General features: G+C 40.0%; 1 protein-coding gene across 1 annotated transcript in view; it reads right to left on the bottom strand.

Moving 5' to 3' along the window:
- Positions 1-266: 266 nt before the first annotated feature.
- eif2s2 (eukaryotic translation initiation factor 2, subunit 2 beta) overlaps positions 267-27508 on the bottom strand; it is a 42774-nt gene continuing 15532 nt past the window's right edge. Inside the window, exons 3-9 of the mRNA XM_060836543.1 lie at positions 25874-25968; positions 23732-23858; positions 20763-20863; positions 15761-15909; positions 8545-8601; positions 2296-2381; positions 267-1215 (exon numbers count right to left, since the gene is read on the bottom strand). Coding sequence (XP_060692526.1) covers positions 1040-1215; positions 2296-2381; positions 8545-8601; positions 15761-15909; positions 20763-20863; positions 23732-23858; positions 25874-25968 — 791 coding nt within the window. The 3' untranslated portion in view covers positions 267-1039. The remainder of the gene's footprint in view (positions 1216-2295; positions 2382-8544; positions 8602-15760; positions 15910-20762; positions 20864-23731; positions 23859-25873; positions 25969-27508) is intronic.

Consider the following 27508-nt stretch of genomic DNA (forward strand, 5'->3'; position numbering starts at 1 on the left):
AGATTTCTGGACAGCATCATCACAAAGACACTCCCACCGCTCCTCACTAACATGAAACACACTGCCTACGTTGTGTAAAGGCAAGTGGCTCCTTTTGCTTTAGCAGTTTGGAGACTAGGTGGCTGCAAGAGAGAGACCTTACCTTTTGCTGCTAGTCTTCAAGTTGGTACCTACACTTTGAACATGCTAGAAGTGGCTGATGGTCACAACCAGCTTGACAAGAGTCAGGTTTGGGTCAAACATTAGCAGAAGCAGAGGAGAATGGCTGGTAACCACTAGTTTTACTATTTTATTACTTTTTTTTCTTGCATTCTCATCACCGGATGGTGTACAATCCAGAGCCTGTAATCAGTTCAACAAGGCATCACGTTTTTTAAAAACCCTCTCCAAACCAATCCACGGCTGAATAAGGATACACCTTCAACACCACTGCAAAAAATCAGCATAGATTATGCTTTGCAACTCCAACCTCACCCTGGCATTGGAAAGATTTCGACTTAAAGATGGAATCAATTTAAAAAGTCCACAATTTTAAATATTTTCAGGGAATTTGTTTAATAAATTTCTAAGCTTATTTAGCGTAATTTGGTCAACTCCCCTCCTCCCCACCCTCCCTGTTAAAAAAAATAATACAGCAGCCAGACAGCAAATAACCAGCCAGGGTGAGGTATAATCAAAAATGAAATTATGCACACTTTAACAATGTTCAGTGGATCATTTCCAAGCTCCAGGAAATTGAGCTGTACCTCCAGCAGCCTACAAGGTATAAAAGGCAATTTTCTTCCTGCATTTATACTGCTAACTGGACAGGATATGAACAGAGAGCAGTGCAACAGTACTGTTACGATACACTGAGGTTCAGGAGGACTTTGTAGAACAATGCTCACCATTAGTTTATTTTCCTCCTCCCCACCCTCCCGAGGCAGCAGCATTTTATTGTTGTATTTTAATCTGCTTAAAACCCACCCCTTGTTTGGTAAAACAGTCCTAATTACATTAAACTCCCAGTTCCTGTTCTCTCCAGTGGTTAAGGTTTAGGTTAATGTGCTTTGGCACGGAGCTGTGCACGCTTGCTGGTAACAGCCTGGAAGCCGGTTTTGATGCTGGCCACAGAACAGCGAGAGTGACAGGTCTCACACTGCAAGAAATACAGCCTTGTGTCCTTTTGCAAGATGGTGTCTGGCGACCGACAAGTATGGCAGGTTACATACTCCTCTGAAATGGGGTGGCAACAGCAGGGAAGGGGGTGGGGGGGAGAAAGAGAGAGAACAGGATTAAAAATACAAATGCACGTTAGAAAATATTTCACAGAAAATCCAGAAAATTTGATTATGTGCTTTTAGATGAAAAATAAACCTAAATGTTAAAGACTTTTTAAAACAAAATCAAAATAATGGTGAGCACTGGAAATCAGAAACAAAAACAAAATTTCTGGAAATACACAGCAAGTCTGTCAGCGTCTGTGGAGAGAAAGCAGAATTAAAAGTTGCAGGTCCAGTGACCTCTCTCAAAATGGTTCGGCAGAAGGGTGACTGAACCCAAAAAGTTAACTCTGCTTTCACTCCAGAGATGCTGCCAGACCTGCTTCATTTATAAACACAATCTCTGCTTTTGTTGTAAGTGTCAAAGATGCCAAATAGGCATGGAGCAAAATAAAGATGACTAACAAATATCTGACTGTAGTACAAATCAAAGTGCTGGAAGAACTCAGCAGGTCTGCCAACATTTGCAGAGAGAGAAGCAGAGCTAACGTGTCAAAGCCCATGATTGGACTACAAACATTAACTCTGCTTCTGTCTACAGATGTTGCCAGACCTGCTGAGCTGCTCCAGCGATTTCTGCGTTTGTTTCAGATTTCCAACATTTGCAGATGTTAGCTCTAATATTTTACTGTGCTTGCACAGTAGGAAAGCAAGGCCAAAGAAACAAAAGCTATTTAGTTGTCCAATCTATTGTGGGACACAAAGAAACCAGGATATTTTATGATCAACTTCAAAATAAACTTCATAGCTGTTCAAAAAAAGTCAAATGTTACATCCCACTTTTGATATTGCAACACTACTTCATACAGAGGGAGACATGGTCCCAGACCAGTAAACTAGCAGGTTAAGAGAATGAACATGAAGGAATTAGGAGGGAAACATTAAATCATTTTTTTCAATTGGTTTTTATTTTACAGAGTTCAATGAAGTTCCCTCAGAGCCTTATTTATCCTGGTCAATAACTTATCCTTACATCACTTATTTTCCTAGTAGTTTCTGTGCCTCCACATGATAAACAATCCATTATACTCACTGATGTATCTCCTTAACACATTTTCGATTTGTTTTTGCTGGAACCTCCCTTTAATTACAAGCTGGTTGTTACCATCAATGGATCCACTATTATAAAAATAAAAAAGCTGTGTCAAGTAAAATGTTAGCATTTAGATTTTTCACAAATGCTTCAGATGCGCACTGACTACACACAGTCTCAAATACAGCAGTTTTGCAAAAAGAGAGCTCTGGTAATCCATACCTCAGTTAAAAGGATTCGACATGCCTTTTGGGTAACCTTACCAACCTGTCCTGCTATCTTCAATGTCCTCATTTCCTTAACACCTCTGTTCACCCATTAATGATGAATTACTTTACCATGATCAGAAGTCTCATGATACCAGATTATAATCCAACAGGTTTATTTGAAATCACAAGCGGTTGGAGCACTGCTCCCTCATTAGGTGGGATGAAGAGAAGTCCACAGACACAGAATGTATGAGCACAGCGATCAAAAGAACATAAGGCGATGGAATGGAGAGTCGACACGCTGAACAAACAGCCTCAGCAGGTGACCAAGAGTATCATACAGTGTGAGTAAAGTGTCAACAACGGAATAGCAAGTAAATGTATGACCTGGAATCTGATTAACTGAGGCAGAGAGAATCCACCTTAATTTATTTGTGCAATTTTGGATTACTTGTTAATTTGGCTAGACTCTCAGCATACAACTCTTATACCCATCATGTTATTCCACCAACGTGGTTTGTCCCTAACACCACCTTATTTTTAATTTTTTTTTATTATCCACCCCAGTTCAACACCAGCACCCCCATGCCATTACTTTGCCTTGTTTGATCTCCCTAAATGCCTTAGATCTTACTTCTGAGTGGAGGTTCATTTGTCACTCTAACCATCTGATCAACCCACTGAATCTTGCTGCAATATAACCTTTCCATCTTCAGTATCAACCAGGCAACCTATTTGTCTGATCTATATGCTGGCCATGCCCTTAAGATCTACATCTAAACCATCTAAACATCAACAAAGGCAAACCTCCGAAGGAAAGAGCTCTCCAACTGCAAAAGCACCAGTCGACCTTTCTAATAATGAGCCAATTTCAGCACCTGGTTGCTAGATTTCCCATTTCTTTGAAAAAAAAGAATCTGCCACGTGGAGTTTGGCAAAATCCTTACCAGACTACATCAACTGCATGCCAAAAATCCCATGTTACTTCCTCAAAGGATTGGGTTAAGTCATATTTGGACCTACCTCAAAAAAAGGGTAAATAGACACTAAGAGAATGTGAATACTGCTGGAAGATCATCTCTTAAGATATTAAACAGAGACATATTCCTGTCCTGATAGCTGAGCATAAAAGATGGGACAAGACCACACTGTCCTTCCTGCACATGTGGAATGATTTGAAATTAGCCCTATTCTCCCACTTTTACTCTAAAGCTTGCAATCACAGCATTGCTCAAATATTTTCCCTTTTTCACAATCAATGCAGTCAACTGCTCACATTTTACAGAAATATATTAAAAATCACAGCCTTTGCAGGGTGTATAAATATCTAAACAGTTGATTACCTCAAATTAATTCTTTTCAAATGCTCTAAAGGTTCGTTTAGAGGAATTCAATCCCAATTCTTTGATCACCCTGATTAAATTTAAAAAACACTTTCTAGCATCATCAGGAAGTCTTTTTTGTTTTTCTTAAATGATACTGTCACAAAAAATAAGCAGGAGTGCACACAAGTTCTGGTAGCATCTGCTGCTGAGTCCAGTTCAGGCATCAATTCCTACAATGCAACCAGACAGATTGGCAAGAGCCCAGGCACAACAAAATGTTGGGAGCCCATGCCCAAGTGAATTGAGTGTCAATGGAAAATAGGTATTCCAAAACAATTTTAATGAAAACAGCACACTATTTTAGGTTTCAATATCACCATGCCAACTTTGCAACCACTATAAACTGTCATTGGAGTAGACCTAACGGAGCATACAACTGGCTAAAGAATTGCCAAGTTACAGCATAAACAGGCCAATTATCCCAATGACCCATGACAGCATTCATGATCCAAATGCCTACGTCCTCCTAGTTTGTTTCAAATTGCTCGATTACAGTCTGCAGTGCCAGAAGAATGGGTAACCAGAGGACACAGATTTAAAGTGATTACAAAAGGTCTGGAGGCAAAACAAGGTGATTTTGCTCTCCTCTTCTGCAGGCAATTATTGGTCATGGACAATTTCTATAAGGGTGGTAGAAGTGAATTTCATGATAGGTTTCCAAAGGGAAACTGAAATTTTTGAAGTAGAAATTTGCTCACACCATGAAGGACAAACTGCAAAAAGAAAGGGTTAAAACAGATACCAAAGACCTGGTGCATTGCTGAATGGCCTCCATAGAACAATACAGCGCAGTCCAGGCCCTACGGCCCTCAATGGTATGACAGGTCGGCGCAACAATCTGAACCCCACCTAACCTCCACTATTCCATGTACATCCATATGTTTGCCCAATAACGACTTAAAATGTATTTAAAAGTTGGCGAATCTACTACCGTTGCAGGCAAAGCATTCCATACCCTTACTACTCTGAGTAAAGAAACTACCTCTGACATCTGTCCTATGTCTATCACCCCTCAATTGAAAGCTATGCCCCCCTCGTGCTCGCCGTCACCATACTTGGAAAAAGGCTCTCTCTGTCCACCCTATCTAACCCTCTGATTATCTTATATGTCTCTATTAAGTCTCCTCTCAACCTTCTTCTCTCCAACAAAAACAGCCTCAAGGCCCTCAGCCTTTCCTCGTAAGACATTCCTTCCATACCAGACAACATCCTAGTAAATCTCTTCTGCACCCTTTCCATAGCTTGCACTTCCTTCTTATATGCGGTGACCAGAACTGTAGGCAATACTCCCAAGTGCGGCTGCACCAGAGCTTTGTACAGCTGCAGCATAACCTCATGGTTCTGGAACTCTATCCCTGTATTAATAAAAGCTAAAACGCTATATGCCTTCTTAATGACCCTGTCAATCTGGGTGGCAACTTTCAAGGATCTGTGTACCTGGACACCGAGATCTCTCTGCACATCTACACCACCAAGAATCTTACCATTAGCCCAGTACTTTGCATTCCGGTTACTCCGACCAAAGTGAATCACCTCACACTTGTCCACATTAAACTCCATTTGTCACCTCTCAGCCCAACTCTGCAGCTTATCTACGTCTCTCTATAATCTACAACATCTTTCGTCACTATCCACAACTCCACCAAACTTAGTGTCGTCTGCAAACTTACTACTCCACCCTTCTACGCCCTCATCCAGATCGTTTATAAAAATGACGAACAGCAGTGGACCCAACACCGACCCTTGCGGTACACCACTGGTAACTGGACTCCAGGATGAACATTTCCCATCAACCACCACCCTCTGTCTTCTTTCAGCAAGTCAATTAGGATCCAAACTGCAATATCTCCCACAATCCCATTCCTCTGCATTTTGTACAATAGCCAACTGTGGGAACCTTATCGACGCCTTGCTGAAATCCATATACACCACAACCAGTTTACTCTCATCTACCTGTTTGGTTCTCAAAGAACTCAATAAGGTTTGTGAGGCACGACCTACCCTTCACAAAACTGTGCTGACTTTCCCTAATCAAATTATTCTTTTCTAGATGATTATAAATCCTCTCTTATAACCTTTTCCAACACTTTACCAACAACTGAAGTAAGGCCCACTGGTCTATAATTACCTGGGTTGTCTCTACTCTCCTTCTTGAACAGGGGAACCACATTTGCTATCCTCCAGTCTTCTGGCACTATTCCTGTAGACAATGACGACTTAATGATCAATGCCAAAGGCTCGGCATTCTCCTCCCTGGCTTCACAGAGGATCCGGGGATAAATCCCACCAAGCCCAGAGGATTTATCTATTTTCACACTCTGCAGGATTTCTAATACCCCTTCCTTGTGAACCTCAATCCCACCTAGTCTAGTAGCTTGTATCTCATTATTCTCCTCGACAACATTGCCGTTTTCTACAGCGAATACTGTCGATCTGTGATAAAAATCATTCGATAACTCCACATGCTTCAATTGTCATCATATCTTAGCTGCTTTGGAAGGGTCTACATTTTTTTCAAAGCATGGTATCCCTTTATATTAGCTCTTCTTGCTTAAGAATGCTTGATCATGAGGCAGGAGAGGGTGCGGTTTCAACATTTTTCACCTGGCTAGAGGGATTGCCAAATCAGGCAGGAGATTGAATAAGGACAAGAAAAGGGATGGATTGGTAGCTTCAACTCAATTGCTTGTGTGTGTGTGTGTGTGTGTGTGTGTGTGTGTGTGTGTGTGTGTGTGTGTGTGTGTGTGTGTGAGAGAACGGAGGAGGAAGAGGAGGAGGAGAAGGAGAGCAGAGAGTAGTTCCAGCAGACTACGGAGGAACCTCGATTATCCGGCATTTGGTTATCCAAATATCAAATTATCCTGCAAGACTGTCAGTCCAAATGCTCGGCTAAACAATGTTATCTGGTGTTCAATTAACCGAAGGAAACAGACCCCACCAGTGTCCTTCAGATAACTGAGGTGCCTCTGTATTCCACACCACAGAGTTAAATCAGTCTACTACCAAGCGTTGAGGCTGCAAATGAGGCAGTGGAATAATTTCTCAAAAAGACACATGACTGGAAGTGGTGGCTGCAAGATAAAATAGGAGAAAACTACAATGCACTTTCAGACAAGGGGAACAGAACACTGGTTTTAAATTTAAAGATAACTGGTGGACTAATCCCAGTAAAGTGCAAATGGGAAGACAGGATAAGGAAATATAATTTGATCAAAAACTCTGGAACAGTCCAAAAATGAAATGAAATTACTAATGTGCATTATCACTGTAGAATATTGGGGAATAGAGTCATAGAAATATACAGCATGGAAACAGACCCCTTACTCCAACCCGTCCATCCCGAACCAGATATCCCAACCAATCTAGTCCCAACTGCCAGCAGACGGCCCTATCCCTCCAAACCTTTCCTATTCATAGGCCCATCCAAATGCCTCTTAAATGTTGCAATTGTACCAGCCTCCACCACTTCCTCTGGCAGCTCATTCCATGCACGGACCACCCACTGTGTGAAAAAGTTGTCGGTTTCCACAGGATCTGAACTAAACTGTGATTTTCCGGGCAGCAGTAAGAATGATACCACAGCTACAAGCAGATAGGCTGATTCATCAGCTGCCACGCGGTAAAAGTCATAATGAAATAAATGGAGACAGAATCTGCTTGCTTCAGCAGTCCAACTCCCCACCTCTGTGCCAGTTAGGTGGCAACAGGAAATCATCCTTGTACATAAACAGCATGTCAGGCAACACACGTGGAAAAATACCGGCATTCAACCCTCAAACTCACTTTCTTTCAAGAGAGGATATTCCTGTTGCCACAAGTATGCAAGCTTGATGAATGAAAATTAAACTGGAGAAAGAAAAAAGGTTTAAAAAGTAGAAAGAAATTTTGATCCTTGCAAATAAATTGGCAGTAACTTTGTACATGCCTTCGGTCAGCTGTTAACATTTCAACTTAGTTTCAACAGATTTCTCTCTTACATTGGAAGATGTATACTGAAGGATTAGGACATCACAAGGGGAGCTCTCCATACACTATATGCCATTGACCAGAAATAATGTAAATGTGTTTCACTGTTGCTTCTCTTCATAAAATCAAATAATCCCTACAGTGTGGAAACAAGCTATTTGGCCCAACTAGTCCACACTAATCATCCCAAAGTAACCCACCCAGACCCATTCCTCTACCCTATTACTCTACATTTCCCTTTACTAATACACCTAACCTGCACATCCCTGAACACTATGGGCAATTCCCCATAACCAATTCACCCAACCTGCACATCTTTGGACTGTGGGAGGAAACCCATGCAGGTATGGGGAGAATGCGCAAAATCCACAGATAGTTGCCCGAGGCTAGAATCAAACCTGGCACTGTGAGCCAGCATGCTGCCCTTTCTTCTTTCAATAACCTACTGCACTGAAGCACTTCAGAACTTAACAGCCCAGTAGACATTTTCAGTCACATCAAAGCAGAGGGACCTTTTAGATTCCTACCCTTCCTCTTTTTTCACCTAAACTCCCCCACACACCCTTCCAACCTTCATAAAGAACTGGGGTGTTTCAATACTATATACATTTTAAAAATCACAACACCAGGTTATAGTCCAACATTTTAGTTATAGTTATATAATTCTTGAAAAAAAAAACCCCTCTTACCTTGTACCCAACTCAGCCAATAGAAACGCCAAAAGATGCTTTGGTTGACGATGTAGCCTGAGGGCAGAAATTTTTTTTAAAATTCAGAATTGCATCGGTGTCAAATACAAACTTGCAAGGTACAGTTAGGTTTGCTTTTGAATTGAGGTAATAATGCATTGTTAAAAAGGAGTCAAGGAATTTTTCTATACCTTCCCAAATGAGTTGCCAAGATAATTACTATACATCTCAATCAGAATGAGACGAAGGTTTATTAAAAAAAAGGTTCCTTACATCAGTAGTCAATGCCAAAAATATACTTTTTAAAATTGAGCTACCGTATACCAAACAGGTTTAAAATGGATATTACAAAAGGATATTACAGAAAATCATACACAACACCAGCATAGAACCATTGTTTTCATTAGACACAGAATTTCTGAAACACCCAGAGAGACAAGTGATTATCCAGACAAGCGTCAAAAATGAACAGCAGATTAAAGGCTTTTTCAAAAAAAAAACTGAAGCTGGGAGGTCAGCTTTATAGATACTGGTATTTTTCAGAAATTCTTCATTCCAACATCAATAAAATAGGGACGCAAAACATCAGTTCAATAACCATTTATCAGAAGCTTGTTAGATTCATTTGTTTTGATGAAAGGGCATTGGAATCCGAAATACTGACTTTGTTCCACCACTGACATCATCAAATCTGAATATTTCCCATATAGTTGGGTTCTATATAAAAAGATTGTTTAACTTTTAATATACTCTCCTTTCATAGGAATTGTTTGGAAACACTGGTTTAAATAAGAGGAGCAGATGATATCTTGGAGGTACAAGCAAACAGAATCGGAATTAATAATCCAGGGATGTATAACTATCTTTAAGAACAAACCATCTTCAAAATCTCCAAATGGCCTCCAATAACACCAGAGGGTAAATTTGTTTTAGCAAAATAATTTTAAAATAAACTGACAGAACATCTTATGCTCTCTGTTCTAATCCATTTTCCAAACGGATAAGGGCATCATTGTCCTTACGAAGGTGGTGGTGAGCTGCCTTCTTTAATTGCTGTAGTTGGTCACAAAGCTGGTCCCTTTTTTCTAAAAGCTGTTCCTTTTCTCAGGGATACGGTGTCCTTGGGCTTTTCAGAGGGGTCATGAACAGCTCCTGGCTCCGATTAGACTGGTTTGGTACAGAGCTTAAAAAGGGGCACATTGAGAGACCTTTTTGTTTGTACGTAAACCAATGAAACTTCAGGCCAGAGTGGTCATGTTTTAGAAGGAAACTATATAAAGAAAGGAAGGTGGTTAAGCTCTGTGCTGAGCGGTTCAGTTCAGAACTAGTTAGGCGTTCAGCTGTGTGGAAACATTCTCTCTCTCTCCTTCTGCCCTTCTAACTTCAACCTGTAAGAATCTGTTCCATTTTTAAAAACTTTTTTAAAGGGGGTTTGCTCATTGGGACTGTTGCGTATACTGGAAACAGCATAATTAAGTCTAGTTTGGATAAATTGAGTTCTACGGGAATTCTTTATTCTGTTCTGTGTGTTTCATTGTGTAATTGTGTGAATAAATGTGTCTGCTTTAAAACCTAGTCATCAACCTAGCTAGCTTAATCCGGAAAATTTTCACTGTGCACTCACAGAAACAGATCAAGTGGTCTGGCCGAGTCCATAGTAAAAAATGAGGTCTGCAGATGCTGGAGATCACAGCTGCAAATGTGTTGGCTGTAAATGGACCACAATGCCATTAGGGAGGAAATTCCAGGATTTTAAACCAGTGACACTGAAGGAATGGCAATATATCGGTGGAAATGCAGATTGTGAAGGGGATACAAACAGAAATACCGATAGGTTAAGTCGGCAAATGGCGCATATGTTCATTTTTGAAGGGAAAAAAAAAATTGTTAATGGAGAAAAACTGGAGAAAACTGCAACATAAAAAGAGACTTGGAGTTTTTGTGCATGAAACACAAAGCTAGTCCATAGGTGCAGCAGGTAATAAGGCAGGTTAACAGAATGCTTGCTCTTATTTAAATGAAGTACAAGAGTCAGAAAGTCTTACTGCAACTAAATTGTTAGGGGAACTGTACAAGGTGCTGGTGAGACATCTGTAGTGAGCAGTTTGGTTCCCTTATTTGAGGGCATATCATTTATTGGAGGCAGTTCAGAAAAGTTCACCAGAGTGAACCCAGCTATGGAAGAATTGTCTTTGAGCAAAGTCTAAACAGGTTGGAACTCTACTCACTGGAGATGAGAAGAACGAGAGGGGATCTCATCAAAACATATTCTGAAGGGGCCTGTCAGGCTAAGTGCTGAGGGGATTTTTCCACTCATGGGAACGTCTAGTACCAGAGGGCAGAGTTTCAGAATAAAGGGGCACCAATTTAAGACTAAGATAAAGTGATTGAGTACCTTTGGAACCTCTTGCCACAGACCACTTTGGAGGCATAGCCCTGGCGCATATTTTGGCAAGATTTAGATTCTTGATCAGCAACAGAATAAAGGTTATAGGGAAAGGCAGTATAGTATTAAGGAGAATCAGATCAGCCACTATCCTATTGAAGCAGCCTTGAGGGGCCGACCAGCTTACTCCTGTTCCTATTTCTTATGATCCTATGCTGAATGGCTTAGAGGTCCACTTATAAGTGCTGGTGTTCCCATGAACCTGCTGCTCATGTCCTTCGAAACAATAGTGGGCATAGGTCTGGAAGGATCGGTCTAAAGAGCTTTGGAGAATTTCTATACTGCATTTAGAAGATGCCATGCACTGCTGCTCAGTGTTGGTGGTGGAACGACTGAAGGCTTGTGAAAGTGGTGCCACAGGGGAAGCTGGTGCAGTGGCAATGCGGCATGACTAGCAGTCTGGGCTCCCAGGGTAGTATTTTGGGGACATAGTGAAATGTGAATTCACTAAAAAGTTGAAGTAAAAAGCTAATCTAATGGCGACCACGTCAATTGTCCTAAAATTCCAGATGGGTAATAAATGCCCTTTAGGGAAGGAAATCTGCCATCCTTACTTGGTCCGGCCTACATGTGACTCCAGGCCCACAGCAAAATCCTCTAGCCAGCAATTCTCTCAGTTCAAGGTGATTAGGAAAGGGCAATGCTTGACCAGCGACACCCACATCCCACATACAGATAAAACACAAACCGAGTGTTGTAGCTGCACTTATCCAAACAAGTCGACAGTATGGCCCACAACAGCCACAAATACTTCGAGCGACCCAAATTATTCATTGTCAATCCCAGGAGTTTTAACCAGACTTTGGATTTATACTGTAGGTTAATTAGAAGGGGTCTTGTGAAGCTGTGGCAGTGGCTGTACCCAAGCCAGGAAACCCAGATTCAAGTTCTATCTGCTCCAAAAAAAAGTGTGATTATATCTCTGATTAAGTTGATTAGAAAATACCTTCAGCTTGTGAAGTGACTGACATGTGCGCTGAAGGCAACACTGACTAAACATTAAAGTGCTTTACTGGCTGCTGAACTTTCTCTGGAGAGTCTGAGCCTGAGAGGTCCTGCTTAAATGTAAATACAACTGCTTTGTTGCAAAATTTAAAAGAAACATAAGTTTGCTGTCCCTGTACCAATAAAATCTGGTTTTAGTGATTTTTAGATTTGTAGCTCAGGTGGAGGTTCTCAATGTAAGTTTGCTCACTGAGCTGGAAGGGTCATTTTCAGATGTTTCGTCACCATACTAGGCAAAATCTTCAGTGAGCCTCCAATTGAAGCACTGATGATTCTTGCTCTCTATTTTTGTTTGGGTTGGCGATGTCATTTCCTGTGGTGACGTCATTTTCGGTTATTTTTCTCAAAGGATGGTAAATGGGGTCCAAGTCAAACGCATTTGTTGATAGAGTTTCTTGCCATGCTTCTAGGAATTCTCATGCGTGTCTTTGTTTGGCTTGTCCTAGGATGGATGTGTTGTCCCATCCCATCTGTATGTAAGGATACTAGTGAGAGAGGGCTAGTTAGTGTTCATGTATCCTGGTGGCTAGTTTTCTGCCTGGTTTTCCAATGTAATGTATGTTACTGTCTTTGCATGGTATTTTGTAAATGACATTAGTTTTGCTTGTTGTCTGTATAGGATCTTTCAAGTTCATCAGCTGCTGTTTTAGTGTATTGGTGGGTTTGTGGGCTACCATGATGCCAAGGGGTCTGAGTAGTCTGGCAGTCATTTCTGAGATGTCTTTGATGTAGGGGAGAGTGGCTAGGGTTTCTGGATGGGTTTTGTCAGCTTGTTTGGGAATGTTGCTGAGAAATCCGTGGACTGCGTTCATTGGATACCCGTTCTTTTTGAATACACTGTTCTGTGTAGTTCCTCTGTGCAGCAGTGTGTTGGCTTGTTGAAATAATGTTCTGATGCAACTTTGTTTGTGGATGTTGAGGCAATTGCTTCTGTAGTTCAATATTTGATCAGTTATGTGTTGTTTTCCTGGAGACGCTGGTTTGAAGTTCCCCACTGGTTGCTCACTCTACTGTGACATCTAGAAATGGCAATTTGTCGTTTTCCTCCTCTTTAGTGAATTTTATGCCAGTCAGGGTATTATTGATGACCTTGAAGACACTAAAATAACTAAATGAACTTGAAAGACCCTATACAGACAAGCAAAACTAATGTCATTTACAAAATACTAAGCAAGGACTGTAACAAACACTACATCAGACAAACAGGCAGAAAACTAGTCACCAGGATACATGAACACCAACTAGCCACAAAACGACATGACCCTCTCTCACTAGTACCCTCACATACGGATGAGGAAGGACACCACTTTGACTGGGACAACACATCCATCCTAGGACAAGCCAAACAGAGACATGCACGAGAATTCTTAGAAGCATGGCACTCCAACCAGAACTCTATCAACACATTGACTTGGACCCGATTTACCACCCCGAGAAAAAGCAACAGGAAATGACATTGCCAACCCAAAGTAACCCAAGCATATAAATAGAAAGCAGTGCTTTGTCCGGAGGCTCACTGAAGATGTTACCTAGTATGGTGATGAAACGTCTGAAAATGAACCTTCCAGCTCAGCGAGCAAACCTACATCGAAAATCTGATAACATCCCCTGAAATTTAACTTAAACTGGAATGTTAAGAATGAGTGTAGAACAAACAAAACGTAGGCGCACAGTTTAAGGAAATAAAATGTCCACATGCAGTAAGCATGATTCAGCATTTCAATGCTGAGGCTCTGCTCAGGTTAAGAAAAAGTTCCAGCTGTATTACAGACATTTAAGAGAGTCACTGTTTAATTACAACCATACAAATTGCCACAAGGGTTCACTTATTGTATAGCCAGCATACAGAACATTTTAAAGCCACTACGTATTTGTGTAACTCTGCCGTTCCATCATCTTTTATTAGTTACAAATCAAAAGAAAGGTGTCTTCATCTGCAGACACAAGAGCTATTACAGGATCAAAGCACCAAAAGGAACAGGAAGAGAAAGGACTATCATGCAAGAAAGGGGAGGGAAGGTTCCGAACACAACAAAACGGCACAAACCAAACAGCAAATCACAGAGTGGAACGCAGAAAGATGAGATCAGCCAGCTACTACATCAAAATGGGGTCACAAAGCTGAAGTTCTGAAGTCAAAAGCTCTGGGGCAACAAGTCTGCCAGGGAGTTCTGGCACAGAGCTAATTACTCGGACTCCTTTAGGTTTTTGGTTTGTTTTAGCAGACATGGTCTGACTAGTCCATTCTCAGGCCTGATTCCAGTCTTGAAAAACCCAGTAGAAAGCCAAATACACTTTACTTAAATTCTGCAGTTTCAAAAAAAAACCACCTTGCACAGCCTCCATATCCCAAACTTTAAAAAGGCCAACTATCATTTCAAGATGGTTTTGACAGTGATGTGATATCTTCTTGGCCCTCATGCAAAACACATGCTATTAATAAGTTGTAGTATGGTGACCCAATAACAGAGGCTGTGGAATGAACAAAAAAAATCTTAACTTTGCCTTTTTAGAAAGTGTATAATTAAATGGTACTGCTTTTGGTGCAACTTGTACACATTTTACTGTATTTCCACAAATTAAAGTAACCATAAATTTCTATCTAATTATCAACTCACCAGCATTAAAACTTTACTTGTATATGTTTGATTCAAACCTGCAATTTCTGTTCAAAGAAAATCTCATTCGTCAGAGCTAAATCATTCTATCTTAGCATGTTTCCATGCTGTACATCTCTCTGACTCTATAGAAGAATTAACATTCACAAACCACCCACGTGCCACCTCCCACTAAATAACAAGTACCTTTGTTGCTTCCAGTATTGCAGGGAAATACTTTGCATCTTTTCATTTTGAAGAAAGCTGCCTGAGTCTTAGTTTTGTAATGTTCCTGCTAAGGTGCACTAGATCATACAGTAGCCTTAAAAAAAAATCACTGCATTGTCCCATTCTGAGATAAAACTAAGTGTAGAAAAAAAAAGGTTTTACACAAAAATTGGGCTTGCATTACATTAAAACTTTGTTGACAGAATATTCTTTTATGGAATTAACCATAATTTACTGGGTAGTAATGATATCACTTTAATCATTACATTGCATCCCAAAAACTTTCAGAACGTATTTTTAAATACTTCAGTATATTTGAAGTGTTCCTATATTGTATGCTCTAAAAATACCAGTTTTTCAAATTGCGGGAAGCATTAAAAACAGCATTTGGTGCAAAAAAAAACACATAAGCCTAAAAAAGCAAAGACTTCATTATCATATTAAACAAGCTTGATCAACAAACCATAGGCAAAACTGAACTAAAATATTTGTGGTATAAAGGGAAACTAGTAGGGGGACAGTTATAAAAAGCAACAAGGAACAAAGGGAATAGAACTGTAAGGGTGTGGCAAAACTTTTAAAATAAAGTAATAAAGGTGAATGCCAGACAGAATACGATTTTTAAAGGGCAAGGAAATGCCAAATGTGTTAAATGAAGACTGTCTATTTCCACAGAAGACGAAACACTAGTAGCACAAGGCATCTAAAAACTAAATGAAGGCAAAGACCATCTTGGAGCAAGAAATAAGGGGTAAGAATGTAGATCTTGATGTTCTGTGAATCCAAATATGGGTTTGTTTCTGTGCTATACATCTCTGTTACTCTAAATAAAATCTTGTTTAATGATCTGGAGTTTACTTCTTTGGATTAATATTGTTACTAATCTCTGGAAACCTCCATGAACACAGCACAGAGGAAGTGATTAGAACTGAAAACTTACAGTTTACAGATATCTGTGAAATTCACAAACGATGTCTTCTTGGTTCCTACTCTGACCACCTGAGGTGGTTTCATTACAAACTTTCGCTTTTCTCCAGCCACCATATCAGGATTCTTTTCTCGCATGATGTTGAATACACGAGTCAGCAACTGAAGTACAGGAGATGAGAATGCACATTAACATAATTAGTACAGCCTGACTTGCAGACACATGAAGAACAGGTAAATAATTAGCTTGAAATCAAAGTGTACAGGAGATAACGAAGTGCTCACTAAACTCTTATAGGAATAAAATATTTCTGGGATCCACTGAGGTCCAATCGCATAACTGGAAGTATCTTTCATTCAAGCGATAAATATAGCTGTAAATTTTCATTTCTTTGAGAATCCTTTTTAAAAAAAATTTATGTAGTGACATTCGTGAAAATGTAGTACAGGTAGTCAAGAGGTATTGTTATCTTCAACAAAAATGCAATTCTCAACTCTGAATACAAACTTAAAGGTTTCCACCTCCAATCATCAGACAGCTACCACTCATATTCCTCCACTATTACAACAAATCAATGTGCCCCCCCCCCCCCCCCAAAAAAAGGGATTGAAAGAAACTGGAGATTCGTCTTTAAACCTTGGAGACTCCAAGACTAATCCTGGACAGCTGGCAACACATGGTTGGACAAACTGAACCAAAGTATACAAACAATTCAGGATCGTTTTCCCCGGGGTAGGGGAATCCAAAGTTAGAGGACATCAGTTTAAGGTGAGAGGAAAAAAATTCAAAAAAGGGACCCAAGGGGGGTTACCTTTACGTGCAGAGGGTGATGCATGTATGGAATGAGTTGCCAGAGGAGGTGGAAGTGGCTAGTACATTTATGACATTTAAAAGATATTTGGATGGGTATATGATTAGGAAGAGTTTACAGGGATATGGGCCAAATGCAACCAGATTAATTTATGATACCTGGTCGGCATGGATAAGTTGTAGTGAAGTGTGTGTTCCATGCTATATATCCCTACGACTCTATAGCCTGAGTCATAAGCACCTTGCAGATATGTATCACTACGTATTAAGTAACAATGAAGTGTTTGCAAAACTAAAGATTAAAACTGGGATGTTCAACAGGCCAGAGCTGAAACAATGCAAATACATGAAAGGTGTAGGACAGAAGAAATTATGATTTTTTAAAAATGTTTAGCAATTTATTGTCACATTAGAGATTGGAGGGGCAAAGCCACGGCATGATTTGAAAACAAGGACGCACATTTTAGTATCAAGGCAGTACTCAACAGAAACACTGGATATATTGTATAAAAGGAGTTTATATTACAAATGTGGAAATGAGTACCAGGAGGGAAATAAGGTGGCAGAAGTGTTTAAACAGATTATTTTTCACATAATACAGGTACACAACCCTTTATTCGAAATTCCAAAAAGCTCCGAAATCCGAAGGCGCTCTCGTGAGGCTTTTTAAAAAATTCACAAGGTTGATGGCGTGCAAAGACTTCACCCAACTCCACACCCACTCAATGAGTATCACACAGATGCGACGTGTGGGGGCATGGCCCAGCAATGGCAGGCCTCAATTCTGCTTCAGGGTCCATTTTACTCACAGTACATCTGCTATTGATAAGATTTTAAAACAATTTCACCGTCAAACTCAATCAATCATTCTGAAATTCGAAAAATTCTGAATTCCGCAAACCAGCTGGTCCCAAGCATTTTGGATAACGAATTGTATGCCTATATAAAAAATTGTTTCAGATTAAAGGTGAATTGAGGTGCTGCCAACTGAAGTGTTGTGAAACACCGTACATAAGAAATATTTTAATCAATTCAGTCACGCACCATAAACTCTGCACTCCTGCTGTGTACGTGCAAAAAAATTCAATAAAACAGTCAAGCTGTTTTTTGTTATATTATGTACATAGGGTAGAATGACAGAATTGTTGGTTAGACACACCTAACATTGTTACTTTGGAATTTAGCGCATCGCACTTTTCACTCAGCATTTTTAGGCTGAGTGGTGAGATGTATCACTAATACAGTTTATACAGCAGTCAACTGGACATGGAAAAAAGAACTTGGTATTGACATCAGAAATCACTTTTCAAAATACACATTTCTGTACATATAGATACATCTACTCAATGGAGAACCAATGGGGAGAAAGCGAGGACTGTAGGTGCCAGAGACCAGAGTCAAGTGTGCGGTGTTGGAAGAGCATAGCAAGTCAGGCAGCATCTGAGAAGCAGGAGAATCAATGTTTCGGGCACAAGCCTGATGAAGGGCTCTTGCCCGAAACGTCGATTCTCCTATTCCTCGGATGCTGCCTGACCTGCTGTGCTCTTCCAGTGCCACACTCAACAAGAGCGCCAATGGTGAGGACAAGAGATTTATTGCTACCTTGGAAAATACATTTCTGTGCCAGTCAGACAGAAAACCACGTAACCCAAGTGTAAAACTTTGAATCAAATGTCACAGGACATTGTGCTGTTAACACGGAATTAACATGCAGACAAATACAGAAACAAAATGTTGGACAGAACAGAAACATTTTTAAAAATGTCTGAGGAGTAAAGAAGTAACATCAAGATCCTCCTATCTGCTGCAACAAGAAATGATAACCAGGTGGACTGGTTCATTGCTTACATAGAGGGATACAGTAGCAGTAGTGTTAAGTTTCTCAGTACAAATTCATTAATATTCATACATCATGAAAACAGAAACAAATGAGCATGATATAGTAATAATTACTGCTAATTTACTACAGAATTGAATCAACATTTAAATCAAGTGCTTTTTTTCAGATTAGATCCCCCTAGTGTGGAAACAGGCCATTTGGCCCAACAAGTTCAAACCAACCCTTTGAAGAATAACCCACCCCTACCCTACATCTACCCTTGACCAATACACCTAACACTATGGGCAATTTAGCATGGCTAATTCACCTGACCTGTACATCTTTGGATTGAGGGAGAAAACTGCTGTACCATTATTTTATGAATAATTGTCTTCTATAAAAAAGCAGTCAGGAATGTAGAAGCGCTCTGGATTTTGCAACACAGTCATGAGCACAGCATAGAGTAATTGCCCAAACTGATAATAATGAGAATGAGGAATGTCACCATGTTGCTAACGCTCTAGCTGATATGTTCATTAGAAATACACATCTGTAACAATACAGACCAGGGAAAAAAACCTCATTTAAGGAAGTCTTATTTGAAAGAGACACAAAAAAGATTGATCAAGACAACTGCATCTGCACCTGCCAAACTGGCAGTGACTGTCAACAACCTCATTCTGCTATAGATTTAGAGCCAGACAGCACAGAAGCAGACCCTTTGGTCTAACTTATCCACACCTGACCAAGTTTCCCAAACTAAACTCTGCCCACTTGCCTGCATTTGGCCCATATCCCTCTAAACCTTTCCTAATGATGTACTTACCCAAATGTCTTTTAAATGTTTTAACTGTACCTGCAGCTACTACTTCCTCTGGCAATTCATTCCACATACAAACCACCCTTTGTGAAAAAAAGTTTCCCTTCAGGTCCTTTTTAAATCCTTCTCCTTTCATCATTAAAATATACACCCTAGTTTTGAACTCAACCACTGCAGGGAAAAGAACTTTGTTCTTCATCTTATTTATGCTCATGATTTTATAAACCTCGACAAGTTCACCTCTTAATCTCCTATGCTCCAGTGAAAAAGTCGCAGCCTGTCCAGCCTATTTTTATAACTCAAACTCTCCATTGCTGGGAACATCCTGGTAAGTCTTTCTTGAACACTTTACAATTTAAAAATATCCATCCTGTAACAGGGCAACCAAAACTGCACACAGTACTCCAAAGGTGGCCTCACCAATGTCCTGTAATACCTCAAGATGACATCTCAACTCCTATACTCAATGGTCTTGAGGGGACACCATATCAAGGAGGAAAAATAAATGGGCAGGATGCACTGAGATGTTTCAGTACAATAATTAAAAAAAAAGAGAGGGAGAGAAACAGCATCTTGGTAGACAGACAGTCAGTACTGGGTTGGACAAAGGGGTCAGCCACAAAAGCCATCACTAGTGACTTTGAATGGTGGGGTTTCTGCCATGCAGACAATAAAGAGGGGGTAAGGGGACAGTTTTTTGCCATTACTTTGATGAAATACAGAGGAACCTTGATTACCTGAACACCAATTATCCAAAGGAGATCTCAAGGTCCCAATAGAAACATTACATCAACGATGTGTTTCCAATAATGATTGCGTCTTTTGTTTATAGTGATTCAACAGGCACCGTCTCCAAATGACTGACCTCCTGCCCCCGCTCTCTGTCCACTTTCCCTGGAGTTCTACAGGAGAGATGTGTGCGTGCGGGAGAACAATTTGGAGACTTATCCCACAAAGGCAGCAGGAGCAGCAGTCTTGTTGTTGGTGTCCAGTCCAGCTGCCCCGGAGGGCTGTGTTGGGGGAGGGGGCAGAGAGCAGCTTTGGACGGTTTGGAGAGGGAGGGAGGGTCAGAGGGCGGCGTTGGACGGAATGGCCTGGGGCCAAGATCTCGCGCGCTGTGCTGCTGCTGCAGTCTCTTGAACGGGGAGCAGACTTTAAAAACTTCGAGCCCCAGAGGAAAGGCATTTAACCAATTAACCGAATAACTGATCACCCAAACTGAGATAGTGCCCGCCCATCTCGTTCCGATAATCGAGGTTCCCCTATACATATCTTCACTTGACACTTAGATTACTGAATATTTTAACAAACAATTGCACAGCATAGTTTAGGACTCGAATGGCAGACGGCCCGCAAAATATGTACGGCCCTGGCCTTCTGTAGCAAGAAATCAAACCAAAGGGTTTAAAAACCATATCTACTCAATGTCTGCAACAAACATTTGCTGAGGAAATATTTATTTCTTCTCTTCATTCCATCAATTACATGAATTAAGTTGAAAACACAAAAAGGGAAAAAACAACAAAGAGCGAATGGGCACACGCCAATGCCATTTGTATTTTTACCTCATCGTAAGTGTAGTCTCGTTCTGATCCCGCCCAGGCTGGACCACTCTGAGTGGAAAAAGTGATGCCATCATCCTTTTTACTTTCATCATCATCAAGTTCTGCAGAAGTAAACAGCATCAGAGAGGAAGAGATCCAACTATATCGATATACAAAATACACATCCTCCTCAAAAAGTTCATACACAGTGCAAGTGTCTGCACATTCCCCATCATGTGGGTAAAAACATTAGGAAATAGAATGATAAGTCTGAAACACAGACATTTTTATAAAATGCTGTGCAGAGATTTTTTAAAAATTGGCTAACATTTGCATTTCTACATTTCGCTCAGCACTGCATGGTGCTGGGCTTGTTATCTGGTACACTGCTCAAGCAGCAGTTCATTCCCACTCTTGACAAGCAACTCTGACCAGACTGACCTGAACTGAAATCCAGGAAAATCCAACCGCAGCAGGGCCTCAGTTCCAAGGCTGCTGATTTTGAATGAATGCATCATATTTATAAACCTATTAAATCAGTGAATTTTGGTCAAAATTGTTTCTCCATTTACAATTTGTCATGAAACCCAGGATATTGCTTTAACTCCAATAGTTGCCATGCTAAAAGTTACCAAAGTTAAATTTTAACCAGTTTCAATTACCCGCTAAGTTCAGCACTGAGAATAGCAGTGCAATGATTTTTAGCTTCAGCACTCCTGAGCTTGAGAGGTCAGGAAAAAGAGCCATACCCTGTTTTGACTGCTAAATGATGAGATAATTTAAATGAAGCAGGGAAGGTGGAATTTCATCGAACACAAATACTGACATCGTCTGAATGGGCTAACTGACTTGTTTATTTATTCTCACAATCTAGTTAATTTATAGAAGGAGGTGAATATTGAGCAGCAATGCAGTTAAATCTGTCTGCAATTTCCTAACCAGTTCCTGTCATCAGCTAATGGCCAGTGTTGAACAAAGAACAGTCAGAGAAGATCAGACAGTGTGCGCATAACCAAAGTTCTCCCATTTCTCCTGAGTTGGGACAAAACCAAATCCAAGGGAACAATTTGAGAATCACGAGATTTTGTAGCATGGAAAGAGGGCTCTCAGTCCAGCATGCCTGCACCAGTCATCAAACATCCATCTATTCGGATTCCCTTTTCCAACACTTGACCCATAGCTTGGAATACTACGACATTTCAAGTGCTCAACTAAATAGTTTTTAAATGCCTTGAGGGCTCCTGTCCTTACTTGCTTTCAGGAAGTGGGTCCAGATACCCACCATCCTCAGGGGGAAAACATTTTCCTTAAATCCTCTCTAAACCTCTACTCAATACCATAAAACTTTGCCACCTGGATATCGACTCCCCGACTCTCCCCGTCTATGCCTTTTACAACTACATACACCTCAATCAGATCAGGTTACCACTCAGCCTTCGCTGCTCAGAGGAAAACAACCCAGCCTATCTAGGCTCTCTTCATAGCTGAATTACTCCAGCCCAGATAACATCCTGGTGAATCTCCTTTGCAACACTCCTGACATCATAATATCCTAATAGAAAGTGAGGACTGCAGATGCTGGAGATCAGAGCTGAAAATGTGTTGCTGGAAAAGTTCAGATCAGGCAGCATCCAAGGAGCAGGAGAATCGACGTTTCGGGCATGAGCCCTTCTTCACGAATGAGGAAGTGTGCCAATCAGGCTAAGATAAAAGGTAGGGAGGAGGGAGTTGGGGGAGGGGCATTGGAAATGCGATAGGTGGAAGGAGGTTAAGGTGAGGATGATAAGCCAGAGTGGGGGTGGGAGCAGAGAGGTCAGGAAGAATATCCTACCCATAGTGTTTCAACCAGAACTGCATAGTACTTCAATTTGGCCGAACATTATATCTAGCTCCAATGTAACCTCCTCGTTCTTGGATTCAATGTCTTGACTAAAAGTATCCCATTTGCTGCCTGAAACACCTTACCTACCTGCCCTGCTGCATTGAAAAAAATCTATGGAACATGCACCCCACGGTCCGCCTGATCCTCTGTATTGCCAAGGGTTCTAGGATTCATTGTGTACTCACTTACCTTGCCAGCCCTCCCAAAACACATCTCCTCACACCTTTGAGGATTAAATGCCATTTGCTTTACCATTTATATGGTCGCATAGTCTAAGGCCACAGTCTTCACCACGCACCAATTTTGACAATCATCTTTAAATTTACTGCCAAATCTCCTACATTCATGTTTAGTTTGCTAGATACTCAATATTTAAAATAGTAAATAGGCTTTTGGCTTGGCATATCGGGGCAGTTACATAATTCAAACTATGGGCAGCTGCAGGTACAAACAAAACTTAAAGTTACATGAAAAGTTTGTATGGAAATCCAAAACAAAAATGCCATCAACTATTTTAAATCTATTAATCTATCTCCCAAAATAATTTTGGGTGTTTTATTTCTCTTCTTTCACCACTCCAAAAGTATGATCAAGCCAGTGTACTTTATAGAGGTCTTATTAGATATCATTTAGGACTGTTATCCTTTGAAAAAGGGAGACAGATGACAGTTGCACTGGCTGACTTTTATCTTCAAAATCTGTTTCCACAAGTTCAGGAACACAGACACCACTAGCACACGTGCCAGCAAGGTTATGCTTTAGCAATAATTACATGATGCTGTTAAAAATGAAAGCAAACTAGACACATTTTTGCAGCATTATTTTTTAAAAAGGTACATAGAGATGATCAGACCATATTCCACATAATCTGCAATTAGGTAATCAGCAATCTCAGTTGCTGTTCACTGTTAAGATTACTTCATTCCCATTCAAAGTATGTGCCCCCCAACCCCCTCTCCTCCCCAAAAAGAACTGTCACATTCCAATAAATCTCAGCCATATTCATCCATTAAACTCCCTTGCCACTGATGCAGCGCATACACTTCATCCAATAACCTCTGTCAGTGTGGGGTAAACCAAAGATGGCTTCCAAATATGAAATACTTACTGTCATCTGTCCTTTCATTTAACTCCTCAACTACAAAGGTCACAGGTTTTGGCTTTTTTTTCTTCATCACGCTGATGTCAAAGGCATCATCATCAACCTCTCCCTGCTCAGTGACATCAGTCTCAATCTGTAACACCAGAGTTCTTGTTAGTGAAATGTTTCACAGTAGCATGGAAAACCAAATAGGCTAAAATACTTTTCTTTAAACCAGACTTTGTTTTAAGAAAACATACCAGGATAAAGTCAGGAAACACCTGTAAGCAATATGTGCCTGCTATATAGTGGCTCTGCACGCAACCAGAACATTACACTCAAAAGACACAGCATCTTGATTGTGAGCAGAACAGGATGCTATGCTCACAAACTGCTGGGTTCTACAAGTAGCCAGCTGTTACATAAGAGGAGAGGGCAGACACTGAACAGATCACTGTAGACTCTCTAGAGACCCTATTAGTTGGCACACTTGAACAGCCATTAACATTCTTGTTGGCTATTCTCTAGATGTGGAAAAGGAATTGTACTATGGACAAAAGAGAAGGAAAATTGTACTATGGACAAGAGAGAAAAGTACAAACCAAGTAAGGTACAGCATAATAAGATGGACACAGAATGATGTTCACTACTTTATCTCAAACCTAAATTTCAATAAGAATGCTAATTTGGGAAACTTCCTTTTCTCACTAGCATACTTTTGCAAGATAGGAAAGTTGCATTGTAGAGGTACATATTCCCCTTGTACCCATCTCACATGTGAAAAGGCCATTTTGATGTAATTGAAGAAGGCACATTTGTTTTCAGTCAATTTCACATCCAACAGAATTAAAAAATCTTCAAAGCAATGTATCTTCTAAACCTTTGTATTGAATGTCTACTAACACACAAGTACTGCCACTTAACAAAACAAAATCCCTACACATTTTAAAAGACACCATTTTCAGAAGTTTGAGAGTGACTTATATGTTTTAATAGAGTATATTCCAGATTACTGCTTGGCTCCAGGTCTTAAGAGGAAACACTGCATTCAACTGTTTTTGAAATGATTTGTGTTTTGACTTAACCACACCAGCCAGGCATCCAATCCAGCTGTTGATCATATTTTGAGGAACTGCATACATCAACTCTTAAATATGTCAATCTTAATGTGCACTGTTATAAATTAAGTTTGAAGAAATGTTCTGGATTTATCATTAATCCCTCACATAAGTCCCCTCCAAGCAACTTATTTCCCCGATCCTAAAGGCCCAGCTTTAATCATTTTGATAGCAAATCCACTGCTATTAGATACTTTTTTTCCCTCTCTGAGAGGAGCCTGCTAAGTTTCACTGTTTAAATGAATGGATTGTGTAAGTAAAGTTCCCACAAGTTTTCAGCCCTTTCTTCCTTTGAGCACCCTCTTCAGGGGATTAGGTACACGTACAAGTGATAGCAAAACAGAACAATTCAGTTCTTGAAAAACATTTTAATGTGAGTTTATACCAAATCAATTTTAAGTTGAATTCATTGGAGAAAGGAGGGCACATTACAATCCTAAGGAACAGAAAATGCTGTAAATATTCAGCAGGTCTGACAGTAACGGTGTTGAGAAAAACAGTGTTAACATTACATGTAAATGACCTATCAACAGAAGATTGACCAAGTGCTGCCTGATCCTGAGTGCTTTCAGCATTTTGTTATTTCAGATTGACAGCATCTGCAGAATTTACCATTGTATTATGATATTATTTTCATTGGAGCTGCCACATTGAAGTGAAACCCAATATTTGATTGACAAATGTTTTATCTCACACACTCATACAACTCTTTGAAATAACAAAAATTAAAGCAAAAACATTTTTCAATTGGATAATGTGCAGTTTTTGGTTGCTTAGAAGAGATAGACAAGAAAGATTTCCAACAGGAGAGTCTTTTGACATTCAATGTTTGGCATCAGCACGTTTGCCATGATCATATTAAATGGCAGAGTAGCTCAATGGACTGGTTGGCCTCCTCGGCCTCCTCCTGCTATGACAATTTGCACCTTTGAGATATAATTTTTCAACTGTTATCAATAGTCTGCAATTTTTGACTTAGAGAGAATAAGTTTGGCAAAGTTCTTGCAAATTCCAAAGGTTCTCAGAGTCCCTGCTTACTTTCAACACTAACCTTTACACCATTGTCAATCCCAATAGGTTTCTTGGGTTTTTTCTTTTTTTTCTTTTGATTGAAGAAGTCCAAGTCATCTAAATCATCTGTTGTATCTAAGTAGGAGACAAATTCAAGCATATGGGTAAAATAAATAGTCCCCTACAAAGATTGATCACTATCTATAAAGGAAATCTTCCAAGGTTCCCATAGGTCACTAGGTGACCATCCTTAGCACATAAAAAACTGGATGGGTTATAACAGAACAACTTTGATAAGCAATTTTTTTCTTGGAATTATTATGCTGGTTGCATTGTGGTTTCTTAAATGTCTGGTGCTATGTGATTTTACAGAGTAGCCTCTTCAATGTGAAATTATGAATACTGTTTCTTAAAATGTTATTTTTATCATCATGTTAAATTAAGATTTAGCCCAATCACAGGAGCTAAGCCACATGGGAAAAACATTTGTGCATTTACTTGTGCCATTTCCAGAAATGATACAAGTATCATGTGCTCATTACATCAAAACTAGGGAGGGAGGGAGGGAGAACGAGCGCGAGCGAGAGCTCTTTGCAATCGGTGCTAATACTGTGATCTGTGATTGTAACCTGCTGCATCAAAGAGTAAATTCATAGCACCAACTTCATCTTACTGGACAAATTCCAGACAATATTCACTTTTTCTTACATTCCAGGACAACATTGAAAATAAACAGATTCTATGTCAATTTGCTCAAGTTTGGTTGTTATTACAAAGCCATCACATACCACACAAAAATCACCAAGCTCAGTCTTATTTTTTTCTGATATTAAATGCAGCAATGTCGCTGGTCTCCTTGGTTGAAACTGAGGCAATTATTACACAAGTTTTGTTCCACCCCTGTAGATTTACAATGAGTTGGCCTGCTGAATGTGTGCCAGGTAATGGAGTTAAATAAAGGTTGCAAATATTTATAACTCCACTGCATAATTTCATATTGTATGTAAACATAACAGCACAAAATGTGAATGCAGAAAATAATATTGGTTATGACAATTTGATTTTCATCACAAATCTCCTGAATGTTTAAATGACTCTTTAAACTGCCTGGCTAGTCAGCTCAGCTACAAAGGACTTTGGAATATTCGTGAAATACAGCAAACCCCAAAATTAGCTTTGCTCATGATTCACCATCTCAGAACAAAAGCTCTATTGAGATGAAAGGAAGATTTTAACCTGATAACTAATGAGTAGCAGACTATTCCGCAAGGAAATTGCACTGAACAGCTATTTTTCATTAAAATTGCAAGCCATTAGAGGCTGAAAGAATTAAAGACATATTGTAACGCTGATAAGCACTTAAAGCCGGACTGATATGAATAGAAAACAACTGATCATAATATCCGCCTGACATTATGACTCAAGAAAACTTGATCTTTGTTTGGATAAGTGTCTTCTACTGAAACCACCCGTCACTCAAAACAAATGAGATCTGTGTATCAATGTGCCCTTCAGTATCTGTTCACAACATGATCATCTGCAAAACAGGGGGAAAACAGTAGAGTGTTGAGTTTCTCTCCCTGGGTGGGAGAACAGAAATCATACAGTGTATTGCCAGAGATTGCTTGATCTCATCACTTCCAGCCTTCAAAGTGTGCAGACTCAAAATCCCTTT

This window comes from Hemiscyllium ocellatum, chromosome 15, assembly GCF_020745735.1.
Source record: "Hemiscyllium ocellatum isolate sHemOce1 chromosome 15, sHemOce1.pat.X.cur, whole genome shotgun sequence".
Taxonomy (NCBI): Eukaryota; Metazoa; Chordata; class Chondrichthyes; order Orectolobiformes; family Hemiscylliidae; genus Hemiscyllium; species Hemiscyllium ocellatum.